Source organism: Danio rerio, chromosome 20 (genome assembly GCF_049306965.1).
Source record: "Danio rerio strain Tuebingen ecotype United States chromosome 20, GRCz12tu, whole genome shotgun sequence".
Classification (NCBI taxonomy): Eukaryota; Metazoa; Chordata; class Actinopteri; order Cypriniformes; family Danionidae; genus Danio; species Danio rerio.
Genome location: NC_133195.1, coordinates 22738697 through 22760098, shown reverse-complemented (window position 1 = coordinate 22760098; position 21402 = coordinate 22738697). Strand labels below are relative to the sequence as shown.

At 35.5% G+C, this 21402-nt stretch overlaps 1 protein-coding gene across 1 annotated transcript in view; it reads right to left on the bottom strand.

Moving 5' to 3' along the window:
* Positions 1-21402, bottom strand: part of rhoj (ras homolog family member J) — a 33435-nt gene that overhangs the window by 2547 nt on the left and 9486 nt on the right. The window contains exons 2-4 of the mRNA NM_001044801.2: positions 12121-12179; positions 1280-1444; positions 381-476 (exon numbers count right to left, since the gene is read on the bottom strand). Coding sequence (NP_001038266.1) covers positions 381-476; positions 1280-1444; positions 12121-12179 — 320 coding nt within the window. The remainder of the gene's footprint in view (positions 1-380; positions 477-1279; positions 1445-12120; positions 12180-21402) is intronic.

The window sequence follows — 21402 nt, the reverse complement described above, 5'->3', positions numbered from 1 at the left end:
ACTTAAGTGAATAGCCTGTTTCTTTTTGTTTAAAATGCTTTTTTTTGAGTGATTAACCCTTTAAATATAATTTTTGTTTACTAAACTTTTTAGTACTACAGGATCAACTAAAGGCAGCTCACTAGGATCAACTAAAGGCAGCTCAAACATTTAGTTAAAATATTTTTGTGTGTGTTTCACTGAAGGAAGAAATTCATACAGTCTTGTAACAACATGAAGTTGAGATCTGACTTTTTCCCCCTGGCCTAACTAATCACTTCTGTGTTTTTTTCCACACTGTTATGATGGTGGAATGATACTGTTTTATGAAAACTGAATAAATCAACAACAAATAAAAGATGACTAAACTAAACCAAAGCAAATATATGAAGATGCAGCACCTCTCTTGCTAGTTTAAGGCCTTGCTCATAGGTCAGTGGTTTCTCCTTCATCTGCAGCAGACGGGCCAGTGTCTTTGGGTCATCTCGCAAGTCAATCTAAAAGAAATAAAGCAGAAGTTTAAAAAAACACACTGCACACTATTGCTGGGTTTAGTCAAAGAATTTACATAACGCCAGATTGCATTTCTCTACAGGGACCTTTACCTCATTTCATCTTCTTAAATATCTTGATTGTATTTCATTTGTTCTAACAGTGATAACAGTTATAATGATAATCTTAGTTTTTTTTTTCTCGTCACCCCAACTTTATTTTTCTAGTTCTCTTAACGATTTTTGTTAGTGCAACTTATTTTTTCTAATTAGTGAATATCTTTTTTTTTCTTCTAGTTAACTTATTTTTTAGTTTCCAAAGCATAGTTTGCAACTTAGTTGTTTTATTTAGTGGAAATTAATTTTGTAGGTACAACTTAATTTTTGTAGTTCTCAGAATTTATTTTTTTGTCTACTTACGGCAAGTCCTTACCATTCGTTCCTCTTAACTAATCCATTGACTAATCCAACTATTTAAAATGTCAAGAAAAGTCACTTTTTCAAACTTTTCTACATCAAAGGTTGTCGGGAGGAAAGATTAAGCTCCTATAATGCAATTCTAAAGCATAAATAAAATAAAAACAAGAATCACCAAATTAACTGTTAATTTAGAGATACTTTTACAGTGTACACAATACACACAAATAATGTAAATAAGTTTTTATTTTGGATGTGATTAATCACAAATAATTATTTGACATTACTAATGGAAAAATAATCATTATTATGATTTGTCATGATAATAATAATAATAATAATAATAATAATAACAATAACCATAAGATAATATCAGAATATGGTGTTTTAACCTGTGTCCCGATAAGGATATAGGGCACATGAGGCATGCAGGATCTGAGCTCAGGAACCCACTCCTCCTGCACATTATGATAGGAAGCTGGATTCACAACAGAGAAGCAGATGAGAAAAACGTCTGTGTTTGGGTAGGACAGCGGTCGCAGCTGGTTGTAATCTTCCTAGAACACATGACAAAAATAAAACGGATGATAATTAAAAAAGAAAACTATATGCACAATCAACTCTAATGATCAATTCTGAAATCGATGATGTTCTTTCTGATAAAAAGGCTTTTCCCAAACAACTTTTGAATGAACGTTTAGATAAAAAACAATTAAGTTTTCTATATTGAAATAAAATAGCTTGAAATGAAAAACAAATCAAGACCTACAACTACTTCCCATGATCCTATGATTTCATCTTTGCTGTTTTTTTTTTTTGTCTTGTGTGTTTGTTATATTGAGAGGAAAACGAGCATCACATATTGACATTCATCTAAACATTACTCTCAGCATGGAAGCTGTCAGAGTGTTTGTTATTTTTCAAATCATAGAATGAAAAAGAAGAGTTTTATATTATGTGTGCAGGAGAGCAAGCAAAAAAATATGTTGCTGGCTTCACTAATAACAATGGCTACTAAATAGGTATATTAACAGACATGTGTCCAGAAGATCACTGAACTAAAACACTGCTTGACTGACCATTTAAACGAATAGTTCACCCCAAAATAAAATGACCGCAAAATTTATTCACCCAAAAGCAATGATTCCCAACCTTTTTATCACTGCAGACCATTCAAAGCTTGACAATTTTACTGCGGCCCGGGTTAGAGTGTATGTAGATTACTATGAGACCAATCATCCGTTTTCTCAGAGGATGACAAGCTGACAAAACATTGCTGCAGCTCTAATGCAAGTTTTATTTATGAAGAAAATTAAAAAGCACTGCAGTGTTTGTCTGAAATGATTAGTCTACCAAAATGTGTATATTCCATTCAAAATATGACACTGATTGGACCGTTCTTATCACGCGACTCGCAGTGCGTTCGCGGTATTCTGAAGATGTTTTAAACTGAGTGGGCCTGGTGTGTCACTCCCAATAGGTGCGCACAAGCCACGCACCTCCATTGGAAATAACAAACTTGTGTGTGGAAAAGATGCAATATGTGAATGGCCACTATCATTTGTGATCTTCAGCAGTTGATCTTTTTTTAACACAAGACATGTTGGATTCACCTAATTGTTGACAAATGGGTTGCGGATCCATTCCTTGGCAGTTCACAGTTCCTTCACTGGGCCTTTTCCCCTTTCCAAAGGAACTTTCTAAAGACGTCTGTTTCTTACTCACTTTGCTAGATTGTGGGTTAACTATTTGGCAGTCAAGTGACCGAGATGTAACCGAAAGAATACGGTCATTTTTCAAAATAAAAACATTTTCAAAATAAAAGATCGTTCAGACTAATAAAATAAATAAAATTGAAATAATTAATGATTTCTTGTGGCACGGTACCAACTGATCCACAGACCGGTAACAGTCCGCGACCTGGGGGTTGGGGACCACTGCCCTAAAGCCACTCTCAGTGTATATGAATTACTTCTTTCAGATAAACACCGTCAGAATAGCTTTACAGTCTATACTGGCTCTTCCATGCTTTAAAATGTTGTTGGTAAAGCGGCTGAATAACAGCATGTCCAATTTGACTCCACTCATGACAACGACATAGACTATGTTTACATGGACATCAGTAATCACATTATTTGCCTTAATCTGAATGAGACAATAATATAATTAAGGTGTTTACATGAGTTGCTTTTTGAATGTTTCATGATTACGTTTTACATGTTATAGCACAAAATTCAATTAACGTCATCACGCGATCCACATTTCCATTGAAGTTTCATGTAATTTTGGGTCTTTAATTTTTAATTTGTCAATTTAAACTGCAGTTTGGAACTTTCACTTTCATTCAGGAACATTTCATGGATGCTAGCCGTGACAAACGCGAGTATGAATTACTGGAAGAGTGGTGTTTTAATGGAATTTGATACCGCACATCATATGGAGAAAAAAAAAAAAAAAAACTTTCACATTTTGTGATGCAGATGTCTGCGGTGCTTCATGGACTCTGTAGATGCAGAGAATAGTGTCAAACAGTAGTGTGTGTATAGAATGTCCTGTCACAAAATGCAGCGAAAATCCAACACGATGGTAATTGGTAATAGTTTGATTAAGGTGTTTACATGTCTGTACTGCACTTCAATAATGCCACTAATATCGGCATACACCACATCGTCACCTTGGAATAATAAGGTTCTATCTGTCTTCTGAATGATTTTGAGATATTAAGATTCAAAGATTTTGCATTCCATATAGCAAACAGTATGGGCCCTATCATACACCCGGCGCAAGGTGCGATGCAATTGTTGTTTGCTAGTTTCAGCTCGGCGCAAGAATCATTTTGACGTGTTGAACCACACTGTTTAAATAGCAAATGCATTTGCACTCATATGTGTGCCCAAAAGCATTCTGGTTTAAAAAAGGAGGTATTTTAAGGCGCATTGCAAGGGCGTTGTTATTTTGAGGAACTAAAATACACTGTTCAATAGACCAGCTAAGTGGAAGAGTAAATTTCAGCGCAGATCGCGTCAGTTGTGCGCCTCACTTAAACAATGCTTAATACACACATGATGTACAGCAATACGCAAATATCTTTACAGATGGAAAAAGAATTAAAGGATTAAAATATTACAAAAATTATTATTTTCTACATAAATATAAAAACCACCGCCTCCATGCCTTCTTCATCTTGAGGGGCTTTTTTAGTTTATTCATGAAAATTTGCTTTTGTATAATGTTATTATTACTAGCAGTTTTATTTATTATATGCATATTTATATTTGTTTTATTAAAAACAAGCTTAGATTTGCCCACCTGTCAGGTTTTAGACCATATGGGGCACAGCATGTGTATTTGGATATTTTTTGACCACACTTTGTTATTATTGTTCATTTATTTGTTTGCTGGAAATTAGAACTGAATTTAGAAATAGTTTTGAAACAAATATTTGCACTTAATAAACAAAATTATGTATAGGCTAATGGATGTCTATGTGTACAACACGTTTCCTTATCGACGAGAGTGAAAGTGAAAGTAAAACATGAGGGGGCTCATCTCTCATTCTCGAGCTGTAGATGCTCCGTTGAACTGTTTTCTCTCTAGTGAAGCGTTCAGTTTTTTCACTTACAAAGTCTGCCATGTAAATAGCAAATGCGCTATGGCGCGACAACTGATTCTTAAAAGGAATGGGAGATGAGACTCTAGTTTATTGTCAAAACACCTATAACTCATCAAGAGAATAAGCTCAACCCTTTTAGACCATGTGCCAAGGCGCAAAGTGGATTTTTCAATCCTTAAAATAGCAAAAGTGGATTCGGACAAGCCCTTAATGCTTTTGCGCCCTGTGCTTTGGACTTAGCGCCTCGATCGTCAAAATAGAGCCCTATGTGTGTAACATTTGTTTTTTAAATAATAGTTTTAAGTCTTAAAATGTAAACAACTTATTAAAAAAAACATCCCATAATGTAAATAAGTTGTCATTTGATAAGAATATGTCAATAACAAAATTTTGACAAAAATGTCAGATAGAACCTTATAATTCTAAGGTGACTACATGTCTTAATCTGATTTCTGTTTAGTTTGATTATTACCTTAATAAGAATAAATAAATTTTTAAAAATTGCTGTTAACATGGTAGACTCTTAATTAGAGTATTGTCTTAATCGCATTATAATCAGATTATTGGTGTCTATGTAAACATACTCGATGATGATGTACTGCGATTCAAACAACTATGGCTCAAGCTCTTCTCTTCTCAGTGCCATCCTCAAACATTTTTTCGTTTTCCACTTTCAATTATTTACTGGCTTTAGTTCAGGGCCGGCCCAAGCCTTCAGGAGGCCCTAAGCAGGATTTTATTTGGGGCCCCTTTGGTGCAAACAATATGACAAATTATCTTCAATCCTTGATAATTCGCACACTATAAATTTAAAACACACATTATCAATTTTATTCGCTGTAGCTGTGTTGCTTACATCATAAATGTCATATATGTTTTAAGACAATTCTAAATATTATTCTGCAGAAACAACTTCCTATTGATCCAACTTTTTATATGACTACTTGCCACAAATCTAAATAATTAGACACAAAACATTAATATGGGCTGGCAGAAACAAAAGCAGCTGGAAGTAGCCAATAACATACTGATTTTTATTATTATTCAGGCACAAGACGCTGCCAAACAGTCAAACATAGTGACAATAAAGATACATTTTTTAAAATAGGATATAAATGTTAATACTGAAAAAAATTCATATTGTATTTTGTAGTTCAGATAACTTAAAACATCTATTTAAATTAAAATCAAACTAAATCAGGAAGCATTTTCTAGACATACTCGCATATCAATCAAATTAATAAATATGTACAAACATTTTTCAGTTTTCAGAAATAATTCTAAATTAAGTGAATTTTTTTTGTAAAACAAATTAATCTGCCAATGAGATAAGTAAAATAATCTTATTTAAAACCTAAAACACTATTTTTTTTATTTACCCTAATTGGCAGATTATTGAGCTTTTTTAATGAAAAATTCACATAATTTTGACTAAAAATCTGTTTAGAAAATGTTTATTGGTTTAAGAATTTTTAGATATTTGGACTAAAAATCACACAAAAACTGTAAGAAAGAAAATAATTTTTGCAGTGTATTTGCCAACTGTCAATTGTATAAATCAGAAGCTTATTTTTTTTTAATCGCCAAGTTCATAAAAAAGCATTTTGCTACTGTTCCGGGCACTGCTGCTTCAATCACGATATTAATGATTCTGAGATATATTGATAGATCACAAGAAAACCAGCCACAATATATCACAGTTTTGGTAAATGAAGGGGGAAAATGCATCAAAAATCTATGATGAATTTCTTTTATAAACAAGCATTTATAGAATTGCAACAATTTAAAACAAGTGCACATCTGTCAAACAAGCTTAAAAATGCTGATGTGCAGAGAGGAGTTCATGACTGAAGAGAGCACATCTCTATCACAGCAGCAGAATCTCAATTTAGTGGAATGTACATTTAAGAAAAAAACTGCCAAAATAGTATTTTATTGCTTTCTAATTTTCTGTAAGCTTAAAACACTTATTACAACTTGACCAACTAATTTCATGTAAACATGGAAACATTTTATGCTTAGCCCTGGTTTATTTTTAATAAAAAAATATGTATCCCCTCTATTTTTTCGCGATATAGCGAAGTAAAAACACGTCTGTAAGAAAGAAACTAGTGGCAAATTCGGGGGAGCTGGATGTCTGAAACACACAAATACATTGGCCCAGCTTGGACAGAAGAAAGTGTCTGTATGCCTGAGATATTGACCATTGCAATGGCTCATCTCTCAGACTCAGTGGTTTACATGACGCTGGTGTATGTCTAATGAACCGCTATTACGGAAAGCGCCACCTGGTGGCGGCTGGGTGTATTGTAGTTAAAGCGGTTATCTGCTGCAGTCGGTGTTAAATTATTAATTAAATCAGATCTTTTGTAAATTTAGGTAAATATCTTGGCGCCTGAGTATGTATCGCGGTCAGAAATAACACTATAAGTGGGCATATATTTTGTCCCACCACTAATCCACAACTTAACAAACTAAAACGAAAGTCAGACAATAATTTCAAGCATTCTTGGGGGCCCCCTGGTGGCCACGGGGCCCTAAGCAGCCGCTTAGTTCGCTTATGCCTTGGGCCGGTTCTGCTTTAGTTACTCTCCTTCATCTACTCTCACCAGAGCTTTAGTTAAGAAATTGCCTTGCCTTATATATGCCATATGCTCGTACAGCAGCCGCCAGAAGTCATTGAGTTTAGAATTTAAAAATTAGAAGTATTTAGGTAAAAAAACTCATTGATCAGCTTCATAAGACAAAGACATGCATTAAAGCCCCTGGAGGCATATGGGTTTGTTTGACGACGGATTTTTGTGCTTTCAGAAGCTTTAAAACAACGTTCACAACTCGTCACCATGGATAAAATGTAAATCTACTTTGTGTCCATCTGAAAGAAGAAAATAATAAACACAGATGATTGCTTGAGGGTGTTTAGGATACGATATATGCCATTTTTGGATAAACTATTTCTTTAAAAGAGCAGATTTAAAACAAGAATTTGATTTCTAAATGTAATGTTTGGGCTTAAATGTAACCTCATTTATATACATGACTTAATTTTCTCACAACTCTTATGAAATGTAAATGAACATGAATATTTTACTCAGGGCCTTTAAAATATCAATGGCAAACGACAGCTCAGCACCAGCACCAGCATCTTGTAAAAGTCGGTTCTTCTTGAGTGCCATTGATCTCGTAGTCAGCGATCAATGAAAGAGAAGGGCCAGACATCACACAGACGCTCCTCTCTATCACTGAACTGCTTATAGAAGCAGATGTACTCATTTATACAACTTTCATTTATACGGCAATGGGCAGCACACTACATTAGTCAGTCTGTTCGATTCTGAAACAGAGCAAATATTCGTCATTACAGCTCACACTGTGCTTGCTACAGCTATAAATCTTAAAATATATACATAATTATATTAAGCTGATCAGCAATACTCGCACTTTAGCTTCCTTTAGGGCAAAATAGTTCTTGAAACAAAGTTGAGATGGTGATTTTATGCGTTGTTGGTATCTATCTATACAGTAAACAATAGCACTTCACACCAGTCTAGTGCAGTTTTTGAGACATCTACATTGTAAAATATGCATATAGTGCAGTTCTTGCGGTAAACATGGCATATTTTTGCATATATAGGAATTGTTTATTTGCTCATTATTTATTTAGATTTATGCACTGTTATAAACTACATCTTATTTAATGCCAACCCACTCTGCAAAGTCAGCGAAGTCCTTATTAGAGAATATTTCTCGAAAGAATAAGATAATTTTGTATAAGATAATTATTCTTCCAAATAACACTGATGTTGATACTGTAAAAAACCAAACAGTATACCTTGAAAATGATATTTGCTCACTGTTCATATAAACAAATATGTAAAAAAAATGCTTCAATTTTAATATTTAACTGGCGAGGGTATCATTTTTTAGCAGTTTAGGGCTTATGTTTAAATATTTTAAATGCTGAAAAGAGGTACAATACAAAAATGATATTCTTATTTTTTTTCATTATACACTACCTAACAAAAGTCTTGTCCCTATCCAAGTTTTAGAAACAACAAATAATAACTTGACTTCTAGTCAATCATTTGGTATCAGAAGTGTCTGATATGAAAAGCAATGGCCTCTAGATCACGCTTATTTTACCAAAATAATGTACAGTATAGAATATCATGGTGCTGTGGAAAAGAATAATATTGTGTATGACTCCCATGAGCTTGGAGGACTGCATCCATACATCTCAATGCAATGACTCAAATAAGTTATTTATAACGTCATCTGGAACAGCAAAGAAAACGTTCTTGCAGGACTCCCAGAGTTCATCAGCATTATTTGGATTCATCTTCAATGCCTCCTCCTTCATTTTACCACAGACATGTCCAATAATGTTCATATCTGGTGACTGGCCTGGCCAATCCAGAAGCACCTTGACCTTCTTTGCTTTCAGGAACTTTGATGTGATGCTGAAGTATGAGGAGCGCTATCCTGCTGAAGAATTTGCCCTCTCCTGTGGTTTTTGATGTAATGGGCAGCACGAATGTCTTGATACCTCAGGCTGTTGCTGATGTTGCCATCCACTCTGCAGATCTCTCGAACGTCCCATACTGAATGTACACCCAAACCATGATTTTTCCTTCACCAAACTTGACTGAATTCTGTGAGAATCTTGGGTCCATGTGGGTTCCAATAGGCCTTTGGCAGTATTTGTGAGAATTGGGCTGCCGTTTAACCGATGATTTATCAGAAAAATCTACCTTCTGACACTTTTCCAAATGAAGTCATTATTTGTTACTCTCAACAAATTAATTGCTGTTCATCGTTTAACAGCACTAGTTTAGATGCAGTATGTTTCTGTATATTAAAGTTGCCATATACTGCATTGGTTTAATATTTGGTTAAATATTTGCTTAAAATAACTAAGGAAGGAAAATGATCACTATTGTATCACTAGAAAACTTTGGCTTATCAAGCCTGAAGTGTGCATATTATCGATGTCAGAGCTTTTTTTTTAAAGATTTCAGTGCTGTGTATGAGTCAGATTGTTCGTCAGGTCCGGATAAATAACCTAAAGTAGGTTACATATGCAAATACGGAGGACAAGGCCCGTGAGTCTCATTACAGTTGGTTTTGTTCTATGATTGGCCCATTGCTCACTGGGGTTTTTCACCTGTGGAATTTACATAAAACAAGGAAACGGTGGTGTCTGAGGCTCACAGTATTCCCATTTTTGCGATGCTTTTAGACGCACAAGAAAAGTAAACAGCTGGGCTTTAATTCAGATGAATCTCTTCAGGCTGCATCTGACTAGTCATGAGAGTTTTCTCTTTGAAGAATCACTGCAATAAGCCTAAATCAAAGTCATTATTGTGGGCTGACAGTGACAAAAACTACCCAGCCTGTGGTTTGTGGTAATTTCATGTCAGGGCTTGCAGCTTTATTTACAACATTATTCAAAACAGACTGTACATAACGTTAACGTGACTGTGATGCAAAAAGAGTTTATATTTGTTACAGTTATAATAGCATGTCCGCAGAATTATTTTGTGATGTTTTTACTGTGCATCCAGAAAGTATTCATAGCGATTCACTTTTTCCACACTTTTTATGTTACAGCCTTATTCCAAAATAGATTAAATTCATTTGTTTCCTCAAAATTCTACACAAAATAACCCATAATGACAATGTAGTAAAAGAGTTTTTGAAATTGCAGGTTTTCATTCAGGATGTCTCTGTACATTGCTGCATTCATCTTTCCCTCTATCCTGACTAGTCTTCCAGTTCCTGCTGCTGAAAAACATCTCCACAGCATAAAGCTGCTACCACCATGCTTCACTGTAGAGATGGTATTAGCCTGGTGATGAGCGGTGCCTGCTTTTCTCCAAACGTAACGCCTGGCATTCAATCCAAAGAGTTACATTTTAGTCTCATCAGACAAGAGAATATTGTTTCTTATAGTTTGAGAGTCCTTCAGATGCCTTTTGGCAAATTTCAGGTGGGAAGTGGCTTTCGTCTGGCCACTCTACCATACCACTGATTGGTGGATTGCTGCACAGATGGTTGTCCTTCTGTAAGGTTCTCCTCTCTCCACAGAAGAACGCTGGAGCTCAGACAGAGTGACCATCGGGTTATCGATCACCTCCCTGACTTAGGCCCTTCTCTCTCGATCATTCAGCTTAGATGGCCCGCCAGCTCTAGGAAGAGTCCAGGTGGTTCCAAACATCTTCCCCTTATGGATGATAGAGGCCACTGTGCTCAATGGAATTTTCAGAGCAGCAGAAATTTTTCTGTAACCTTCCCCAGCCTTGTGCCTCGAGACAATCCTGTCTCGGAGGTCTACAGACAATTCCTTTGTCTTCATGCTTGGTTTGTGCTTTCACATGCACTGTCAACCCTGGAACCTTATATAGACCATTGTATGCCTTTTCAAATCATGTCCAATCAACTGAATTTACCACAGGTGAACTCATCTCAAGAATGATCAGTGGAAACAGAATGTACCTGAGCTCAATTTAGAGCTGCACGGCAAAGGCTGTGAATACGTATGTACATGTGATGGTTTAGGTTTTTTATTTTTAATAAATTTGCAGCAATTTCAAAAAATATTTTTTCACATTGTCATTATGGGGTATTGTGTGTGAGGAAATAAATCAATTTAATCCATTTTGTAATAAGGCTGTGACATAAAAAATGTGGAAAAAGTAAGAGCTATGAATACTTTCCGCATGCACTGTATATTAAGTTAATGTAAACAGTGAAAACAATAGTTCTTTCATATTTGATTGTGGATGGATGTAAGATTTAGAGTTAATTTATCAGTGTATATATTTATATTTAAATAAAAAATCATCAAATAGCATGAACCAAAAAATAAATAAATATATAGAATTAAAGGTATCTATAATTATGACTAAAAATTACAATAACCAGACACTTTAACCATACACTGTAAAAATGCAGGGTTCCACACAACTCATTCGTGTTGTTCCAACACAAATTACATATTTAAGTGCATACAATATTTATTTAAACATAATATTTAAGTAACATAACAAATTTAAGTGGTTTCAACATAAAACAATTAAGTTGCCCAAAATAATGTCAATAATTGTATTGTTTGTTCATTTCAAATAAGTAGTTTGAACAAGTACAAAATAATCTTTTTTGAGTGTAACAATAAAAATATAAAGGGATAGTTCCCATAAAAATTTATATTTTTATTATTTACTCGCATTTAAACTTGTTTTAAACCTGTTTTAGTTTCTTTCTACTGTCAAACGCACAAAAAAGATATTTTAAAGACTTTTGGAAACCAGTAGACTCCATCATATTTTCCCACTTACTATAGATGTCATTGACTGTAAGTTTCCAACATTCCTTAAAGCATCTTCTGTGTTCAACAGAAGAGAGAAGCTCATAGAGGGTGGACTATCCCTTTAACAGTGAGTCAAAATCATTCATGTCAAAGGATAAGATGAAAAATTTTTGCATCTAAAAAAAACAAAAAACAATGGTATGTTTCATTGGTGTGGAGGCTAACATAGTTATTATTGTAGTTATGATATATGGAGGCTTTTACATAGATTGTATGGCAGTATTTTATAGACCTTAGGAGAATTAACTCACTTGTCCAGCAGTATCGTACAATCCCAGTAAGTGCTGCCTCCCAGATACTGTTACATTCACTGTAAAATAACAAACAGAAAAGAGTTTGTCACATTCATTATGCATGAAAAAGAGAAGAACAGAAAAGGGTGGTAAACAGTGAATGTGTCCAGCCCAGTGTTTCTGCTCCTGCTGAAGCACATCTCTCTGATGTTCTTCCAGGACTCTGGACCTGCTGTTTTTGTTGTGGGTGGGAACGGAGGTTGATCTGAAACAGGACAGCTGTCAGCAGCAAGGGGTGATCGGTTTTGGAAAACAGGGATGGAAGAGCTGTGTGCGTGTGTACATATTTCATTCTGTGTTGCGAGTGACGAGGGGGAGTGAGCGGCTGTGTTGACATAACTAAAAGGAAAAAAAAAAAACACACTCACAAGTCCATCTTTTGTTATCAAATAACACCATAAAGGACCACTGCTGAGAACAGGAGAACAGCTGGACTCAACATTTCACCAAGGTTTCAAACAAACTGCAGATACCAGTCCACCGTGTGTCCACATTCTTCTCAAACTCAAAAGCTCTGAGCACGTACTGCTTTGATAAGGCTGATTAACTTTGGAGGAATGTGTGTGAGAGAAGATAGAAAGTGGCTAAGGCGTGAAAGGTGGCCATCATAGATTCTTTAAGCCTCAAGAGTTCGGTCTTCTCAACTTCATGATGGAAACACATTTAATGCCTAGGACTTTACCCAATATTTGATAAGCCAGATACACATGGATGCTTCCAACATGGCAAATGACCATCTAGTCATTAAAATTAATAAGACAAGAAGCTTCTGGAAAGGACGGCAGACCAAACCTCTTCAATATCCCATGAGAATATGCGCTGCAAAATTTCTGCTGAAATCCACCACAGATGAACCTGATGAAGCACTCCAATATTTGAACAGTAATATAGATGGCAATGCCAATTTGTAACACAGATGAACGCTACTGAGTATCCAAAAATAAGCTCATCTTCAATGTTAAAGTTGTTCAAAAGAGATCTACTTTTAATTTGCTGCTTTTACAGTTTTTCTCAGTCGCTTTGGTGCATTTCTCACAACACTATTTACATTTGCACAACAGGTCATGCATTTCTCAAAACAATTAGCCATTTGTGCACATCCTAGTTGCAGTTTCTCAGTCCTTTGAGCAAATTATGCTTTCAGACATGCATCAATTGCTTTCACACAACACTCTGCTATTTATAACATTATCATTTGCTTATGTCATGTCAGTCAAAATTAACTAAACTTGTAAATGCTGAATAGTCATTCCATATAAAACTAATAGTCCTCATTTCATTACTTGAGTCATTACATACAAAAATGTTGAACTAGTTGTCAAAATCTTGCAAGCTAATTTTATTTAAAAAAATGTTTAAATCTTTATTTTACTGAAAATGTCTTCTAAATTGAACAGTTTCATGAATGATTTACAGACCTGTGTATGTATGTTGGTTCAGTTCCAACATGTTCTGCAATATTGTTTACAGTTGTGCACAGTGCAACCCAAAGAAAGTTTATGTTTGTTGTAAATAAGGGTTTATTTATTTTTCTGCACAATGCTGTGAAAAAAATCAAATTGTAAAGAGCAAATGCAGAACAAATGTGAAACATACATATTCAGTGTCTTGTACTAGATACACTCACTAAATGCAGTGATGTCTAACTTTACTGTAGTTTTCAATTGGCTGTGCTAATAGTATACAGCACTGTCTTGAGCATTTTCACGAAGTTTTACCAAAATCTGACTTTTTTGCATTGAAAAAATGTCCAGAGTAAACTGTCATAATGAAAACATGACAAAGTCATTTGACTATCTTGTTCATAAACAATCGTGTCAGGACTTTTCATTTTGATGATACTGACTCTTTGATTGACATCAATACTTGCTTTTGAGGAATGAACTATCCATTTTGAGCATGTGACTCGCTTTTGCAGGTTATCAGCTAGGTTTTGCAGTTTGTACTAATTGTTTTGAAAAGGCATTAACTGTTGTGCAAAAATGCACAGGTGTTGTGAGAAACGCACCAAAGCGACTGAGAAAAACTGTAAGACCCAAAAATGACAAAGAACCATAAAAATTGATCATAAAACCTCTACCCATAAGTCTGCTGGAGTCATATGGTAGATGCGAGTATCAGAGCTCAATTTATTATCAGGCTGCTCAACAAAACCAGTCTAGTCAAATCTGTACAACCCGATTTCAGCTAATTCAAGTACCATCTGCTCATTCTGCGGTCATTACTGACCTATAAAGTGCTATTTTGAGTATTCAAGACCAAGTCTTGAAAAAACAAATGCTGCGTCCCAATTTACATACTATCCATCCTAAATAGTATTTGAAAATATAATTAGTATGTCCCAAATCGTAGTATGCTGAAAAGAATATGCCAAAAATTCCTGGATGATTTACTATGTCTTGAAAGATTTTACATGTAGAACCGTCCATACTCTAACCGCTGATAGTGCCCACAGTATATTGCACGTTGGATGTGAAAACGATTAGAACTACAAACATGAGTGAAAGTGTAAATAAACTACAAACATGGCAGACACGCAAGACCAACCGTCAAGTACAGCGGCTTCGGTAAAGATATTTGTATGTATGCATTTTCTGTGTTGTATTTGATCTGCAACAACAATAATTAACTTATTTAAACGTGTTTGCACATTAACATCTGAATGCATAGTTATCCAGAGACCTGGGGAGATTTCTCTGTATGAAAGACTCGTAAATGGGTGATTAACCTGCTGCTGCTTCTCCAATAAGGTAGGTAATTAAATATGACAGAAATGTGGATGATTGACAGGGCTCATAACTAAGCAACGCAACGATCTGTTAACGAGGCAGTAGTATGTCCCAAAGCTTGCATACTCATCTGTTACACACTCAATAGTGTATTATTCCTTCACAAAAAAGTACAAACTTTTAGGGCGTAAGTATAATGTGTGAATTACGACGCCGCAAAACAAACATAAAAGGCCGTTTCTTACGATCAAATAGTATTTAGCGAGGTTTCAGTCACTCACTGTGTTTTAGCTTAGTCCCTTATTTATCAGGGGTCGTCATAGCAGAATGAACCAATTTCTCTAGCATATGTATATTATGTGGAAAATGCCCTACATGCCGCAAACAAGGAAACACCCATACGCTCTCTCATTCTCACACGCATTAATTTACCATTGCCACCATGGAGCCCTAGCGAGGTTTTACACCTGTCTGATTTAGTTTGGTTGTATCACACTATTACTTTGGTGCAGTTTGCTTGAGCAGATGTTACTGCAGCAATCACACTAAAATGTGCACCAAAATCGCTTGGAGTGGTGGTCTTGGTACAATTTTAAATATACACTGGAGCAATTTGATTGGGGTGAGAATATAATTGGAAGTACTGCACTTTATTTTTTAGCTAATAAAGCTGCTCAGCTCACGGAAAAACTTGAAAAAAGTGGCTTGTGATGCACCTTTACCATTTGCTGTCCATTAAAACACTGTTTTCAAGCTAAATCCGCACTTAATTTTCAACATTTATAGTTTTGGAAAATATGTTCAGTGAAACATCTGGCTGACGAGTAATGTGGATTTTAGTTCGTTTTAACTGGTTCAGACCAGAGCATTCAGTGTGGTGTGAAAAGAAACCTAAACCGCAGGTAAATGCTACAATGTATGTATGTATTTGTTGCCCTTGGTCCAGAACAAATGAACCAAACCACAGGTATGAAAGCATCCTTGGTCAATTCATTTTAAATTAGGGTGCAATTTTTTTTTTTTACTCATAAATAAAAAATAAATATGAAAGTTATCATGTGGGCCCAAAAGCACAGGATTATAGACCCAAAATGAAATGTAGTTTGTGTGTTTGTGATGCCATAAATTAAATGCAAATGTGCCACGTTTCATGGGTGGCTGTAAAACTAGACCAATGCTGGGAACAATCACACTCGGACCTCAGCGAATGGGCCCATTGTGACCTACAAATTTCAAAGATATACTAATCGAGTACCCTTGCCATAACATCTTGCTCCCAAATTTTTATTCCTGCTCATGTTTCCTTTATCAACATATTAATTGTCACATAAATGAATTTAATGTTAATTCTATGCTATTCTTTGGAATTTATGCAGCTTTATAAAACAAAACTGAGGGATTGAATCCTACAAACAAAGTGATGGGGGGGAATAACTGGCAATTCGATTTTTGTTAAAGAACACCTATTTTACCCCTTTTTCAAGATTTAAGATGAGCCTTTTGTCTCCAGAATGTTTCTGTAAAGTTTAGCTCAAAACACCCATCAGATTATTTATTATACCTTTCAGAATATTGGAATTTTCTGCTCGGGACACCATATAGCTGTTTTTGTGGCCTGTGCCTTTAACACTGGTTCTCCCTACCCACCGTTCCTATGTGCCTGTCAGTGTGTGCCTCAGTCTCTGCCTAGGCTGCATCAGATGAACAGCACAGTGACAGACATGAAGGAAGGTCTCGTAAAATTTGTGAGAAATACTACAGTAAGAACTTTCCCCAGTGATTATTTGATGTATTTGTTGTTGTGTTGCAATGAGTCACACATAATGTCGTTACAAAGTTCACGCGCACACACACACCGCACGCACAATTCATTTTGCACTGTTTTTGCACAGAAAATGTGACAGGATACACATTAATATTCCCTGCTGGATGGATATCTGTTATGTAAATGTAAAAAATAAACCTGATTTAACGTCCACAAACTGGGATTGAAACGTTTTTATTATGGTACTGACATGCAGCTTTAGTGATGAAGTAAAGACGACTAAATCGCTGTAATTCATTGCAAACATGCACTGTTTTAAAACAATTTAAACTTGTAAAACTCATTCTTGATCACATTTGATGATTGATGATCACGAACAGATCTTTTAATCCCAGTTTTTTTGCGCACGTCCTGTTTTGTTGATATGATTATACACGTTACTACGGAGACATGTTAATACGCAGCTGTCAATTAATTTGCTGGGAGGTGAAACCGCACTACTATTTCACGTTGCGGTGAGCCTCAAAATGGGAGGAATTTGGATCCTATTTTAACGTCAGGAAATAAAAAAAGAGACTTATTGTCTTTATATCACCCTATTATTACTGTGAACGCAATATATCTACACGCAGTTCTGTTTAAACAGCTTACAAAAGATGATTTTCATCATAGATGTCCTTTAATATTCATTATAAGAAAAGCTGTTAGGTTTGTTTCCCCAAATCATGATGAGCGTTTCAGTAAAAATAATATACTGCATCCATAAATTAATGTTAGTCATAAATATAAGATACTAAAAGACACCAAAAAACCCTAAAGCAGTCATTGCTCCAGCTCTCCAGTTTCCCTCAACTGGGCATAATATTTGTTTCATAAATTATGATTATAATTAGGATGGGACTTTGCACCCTTTTAAAATTCAAATGAAATTTTCAGTAATAACACACCGCTTTGAGCGATTGCTAATCTCGATGCTAATTTTAACAATCATGTGCTCAACAGTGGAGAAAAGAGACAAATTCAAAACAGCTCCAGTTCTGATGCTCTGAGCTTATAGCCACATGGAGGAACAGGAGGTCACAGAGGAGCCGTGTGGACCAATGGTGTGAGGGCTCCTCCAGGGTGATGTTTTTCTGAAAGAAGGAGGCTAGGCAGAGCAGCTGTGGGAAACCAGCCAAGCGGTGTTTTGATTACATGTGCTTAGAAGTTCTTTCCCTGTAGTCTGTGAAGATGGACCTGAAACAGTGGCCTTGGGTCTGTCGCTGCATATCAGCTGTTCCTGACAGGTCCTTTTACCAGCACTATTCTGTTCCCCTTCTGAGGCCAGGCTAAATAAGGAGTACACACACAGAGCAAACACACAAGCTATTCTTCACTTATCAAGTGTTTGACTTGATTATGAGTGCACCTTCTCAGAGGCATCATAAGTAAGGGCAAAGAAGGCTTGAAGGAGCCAATATTGGAGTCTGGGGGACCCTGAATGCACTTTCCTATGTAAGGGGTGTCTTTAATCACATTGGGAGACTAAGCAGAAATCTGTGAATTGGGCCCAGAATTCTTAGCAACCAATCTGGGTTACTACAATTCAAGGTTGGGGTGATCTGAGGTAAACGTTTGAGAGCCAGTTTGGTGAACGTTAATCAGGTCAGCTGCTTTTCCCCATGAGGCTCGAGCTCTCTGCAAACCACCACCCCCATTCAGTGGGCTGGAGAAATCGCTGTTGTGTTACAGTCTCGCTTGACTCTGACCCAGTGTTGTGAAACATATTTTGGGGCATCAGAAATCCCCTCAATGCTCATTCCTACACCTCTTTTCTCTTTCATAGACATTCGAGTCAGATGCTTTATGTGCGTTTAGAAGATTTAGCCCGCAAGAACAAAATAGCTAATTTTGTAGATACTAACATGGTAATAGCAAGGGTCTGCAAATTGAATTTAGACCCGCGGTGGGCAAACTCGGTCCAGGAAGTCCTGCAGACTTTAGCTCCAACACTAATCAAACACACCTAAACATGCTAATCAGTGTCTTTGAAATGACTAGAAATCTATAAGCAAGTGTGTTTTTTTATTTTTAATTTTTTATTGGGTTTTTCACAACATTAAAACAAGACATCTGAACAACACATTACAACAAAACAACTCCAGAATAATATACAAAACTTAAAAAATAAATAAATAGCAACAGTAAAAAAAGTAAAAAATACAAATGAATAAATAAATAAAATAGAAAAATTATAAATAAATAAAAATAAAAAATAAAAATTAATAAGGAGTATTTTTTTTGCATACAACATCAAAAGTAGTTCACTGTTTGACCTTGATGCTTTAAGTTCTATTCTGCTGTCAGGTCCACTTGGTTGCAAAAGTGTAGAAAGGGGTTCTAAGCAAGTGTGTTTGATAAGAATTGGAGCTAAACTGTGCAGGACACCGGCCCTCCATGACTGAGTTTGCCCACCCCTTATTTAGACACTTTCCATTCCACCACTGCTGCATCAGGTCTCGAGTGTTAACCATTTATTGTAGCTGCTTTTCAATGCTCACTTGCTTATTCTTTCATTGTGGACAGTTGTCTACCATGCCAAATTGCCTTAATATTGTCTTTTAGCAATAAATATATTGGCACCTTTACTGTAATCTGGAAATCGGCATTCAGAAATAATGGTGCATTGATACATGACTTGAGTGCCTGGTCCAAACTGTTGATTTTGCCACCCACTCTGCAGATCTCACGCACGCCCATACTGTAACCCCAAACCATGATTTTTCCTTTACCAAACTTGACTGATTTCTGTGAGAATCTTGGGTCCATGCAGGTTCCAATAGGTCTTCTGCAGTATTTGTTATGATTGATATGCAGTTTAACAGATGATTCATCAGAAAAATCTACCTTCTGCCACTTTTCCAAATGATCAACTAGAGGTCAAGTTATTATTTGTTGCTCTTACAACTGGGATCAATGACAAGACTTTTGTCAGGTAGTCTATATTCCATCCACAACACATAACTCAGACTTCGATACCTCACTCTCTTCTTTTGTGAAACTGTTCTCCACTTCAGTTGAAATGATTGTCATTTTGTGTGAACTTTTTTTAAGCAAGTTTTAGAACTTTATCATTATCATTATATTATGGTAATAAATCTTGGAGTGAACAGACCTTCAAGCTTTTTAACCACTTATCCTTAAACTTTTATTCTTCCGATCAACTAGTCACTAATCAAATCGGGAATGTGAGCAGAACCACCAACCAAAAAATCCATGTACACAGGATTATGGATAATGTAAGCAGCAATAAACTTGAACTATTTCTTCAAAACTATCAAACTTAATCATTAAGTATCCTTTACTAGAATTACTTATTTACTATAATTAATAAAAAAATGCTGTTTTATTTTGTGTAGTTCAGCATTTTCTTCACAACAGTAAGTAAAAAAAATAGTAAGCAAACCAAATCCAACCTGAAATCTCAAACAGAATTTTAAGACATTTTAAGACTCAATTTGATCAAATGATTTTTACCAGATGTCGTATTGGGCAAACAAAATTAACTCACGCCTTTTTAATTATAAATGAAGACCCCACTCAATGTTTGTGCTGCAAAAGTCCCCTTACTGTGAAACACATTTTACTGGGCTGTCCTGCTTTTAATGATTCCAGAAGACATTTTATGAAATGAACTCTCTTAAGGACATTTTTAGCAAAGTGACACCAGGAAAACTTTTGGAATTCTTACCATGTATTAAAACAAAAAAATTATTTAATTTCTGTATTAATTTGTTTGTTGTTCTTAATTGGTTATTTAATATTGTAATGTTCTTGCCATGAAAATAGCATTGGCTGCTGACATGGCAATAAATAAAAAATACATTACATTACAGTAAGAAAAATCTGTCAATTTACGCAAAGTTCAAATTAAACTGTAAATGTACAAACATTCTTGCTGCCTTATGTTTTCCAGCTGAACATTTTTTAGTTGATTTAAAATTAAGTTTTCTAGCCATTTCAACTTCAACCATCTCAATCTGACTAAAAATATTCAATGAAACATTTTATAAAAGTTACTTTAACTAATCAGTTAATCAAGTTAAAACTAACACCTTTTTACAGTGTACAATTTTGATAATGCCAAAGCATCTAGTTACAGCACCAACTGTGGTAAATGGAGTTTTTCAACACAAAAGGATAGATTAGTAATGCACAGACAAGTATTTATTATTAAAAACTAATCTGCTACTTCCCTAGACTGTTTCTGACTAAAACAAACTTCAGCTTTCCTGCTGTAGGCATTTCACTATTGAGCACGTGGCAGTATCCACAATGCAATATCATTAGTGGATTAGTTGATTTTGTGAAGACTCTAGTGGGAGCCAAACTAGACGATGACTCATCTCGAACGCGTTAGCAGGCACTGTGTCATGGACTGGGAATGCCATTGGTTTGTTTTGGACAAGGGAATTCTGATCCCATGGGATTTATGAACGAAAACCATAGTCCCACATGCACTTGGGTTGAGCTCTGTAGATTGCAATCAGTGTGATTCTAGAGACAAGAATATAATGTAACTTGAGGCCAAGTCTAAATTCTGTTTTTGGCCTTCTTCTGAGAATTGTTTTGAAGGGTACACTGTAAAACAATAATATGATCAAATAGTCCTGACAGCATATGTTTTAGGTCCTTATAACTACTTAAACTAAAGTAATCATGTTCTAACTTTAATTTTAAAAGTTACACAATCTGTTTAACCTATTT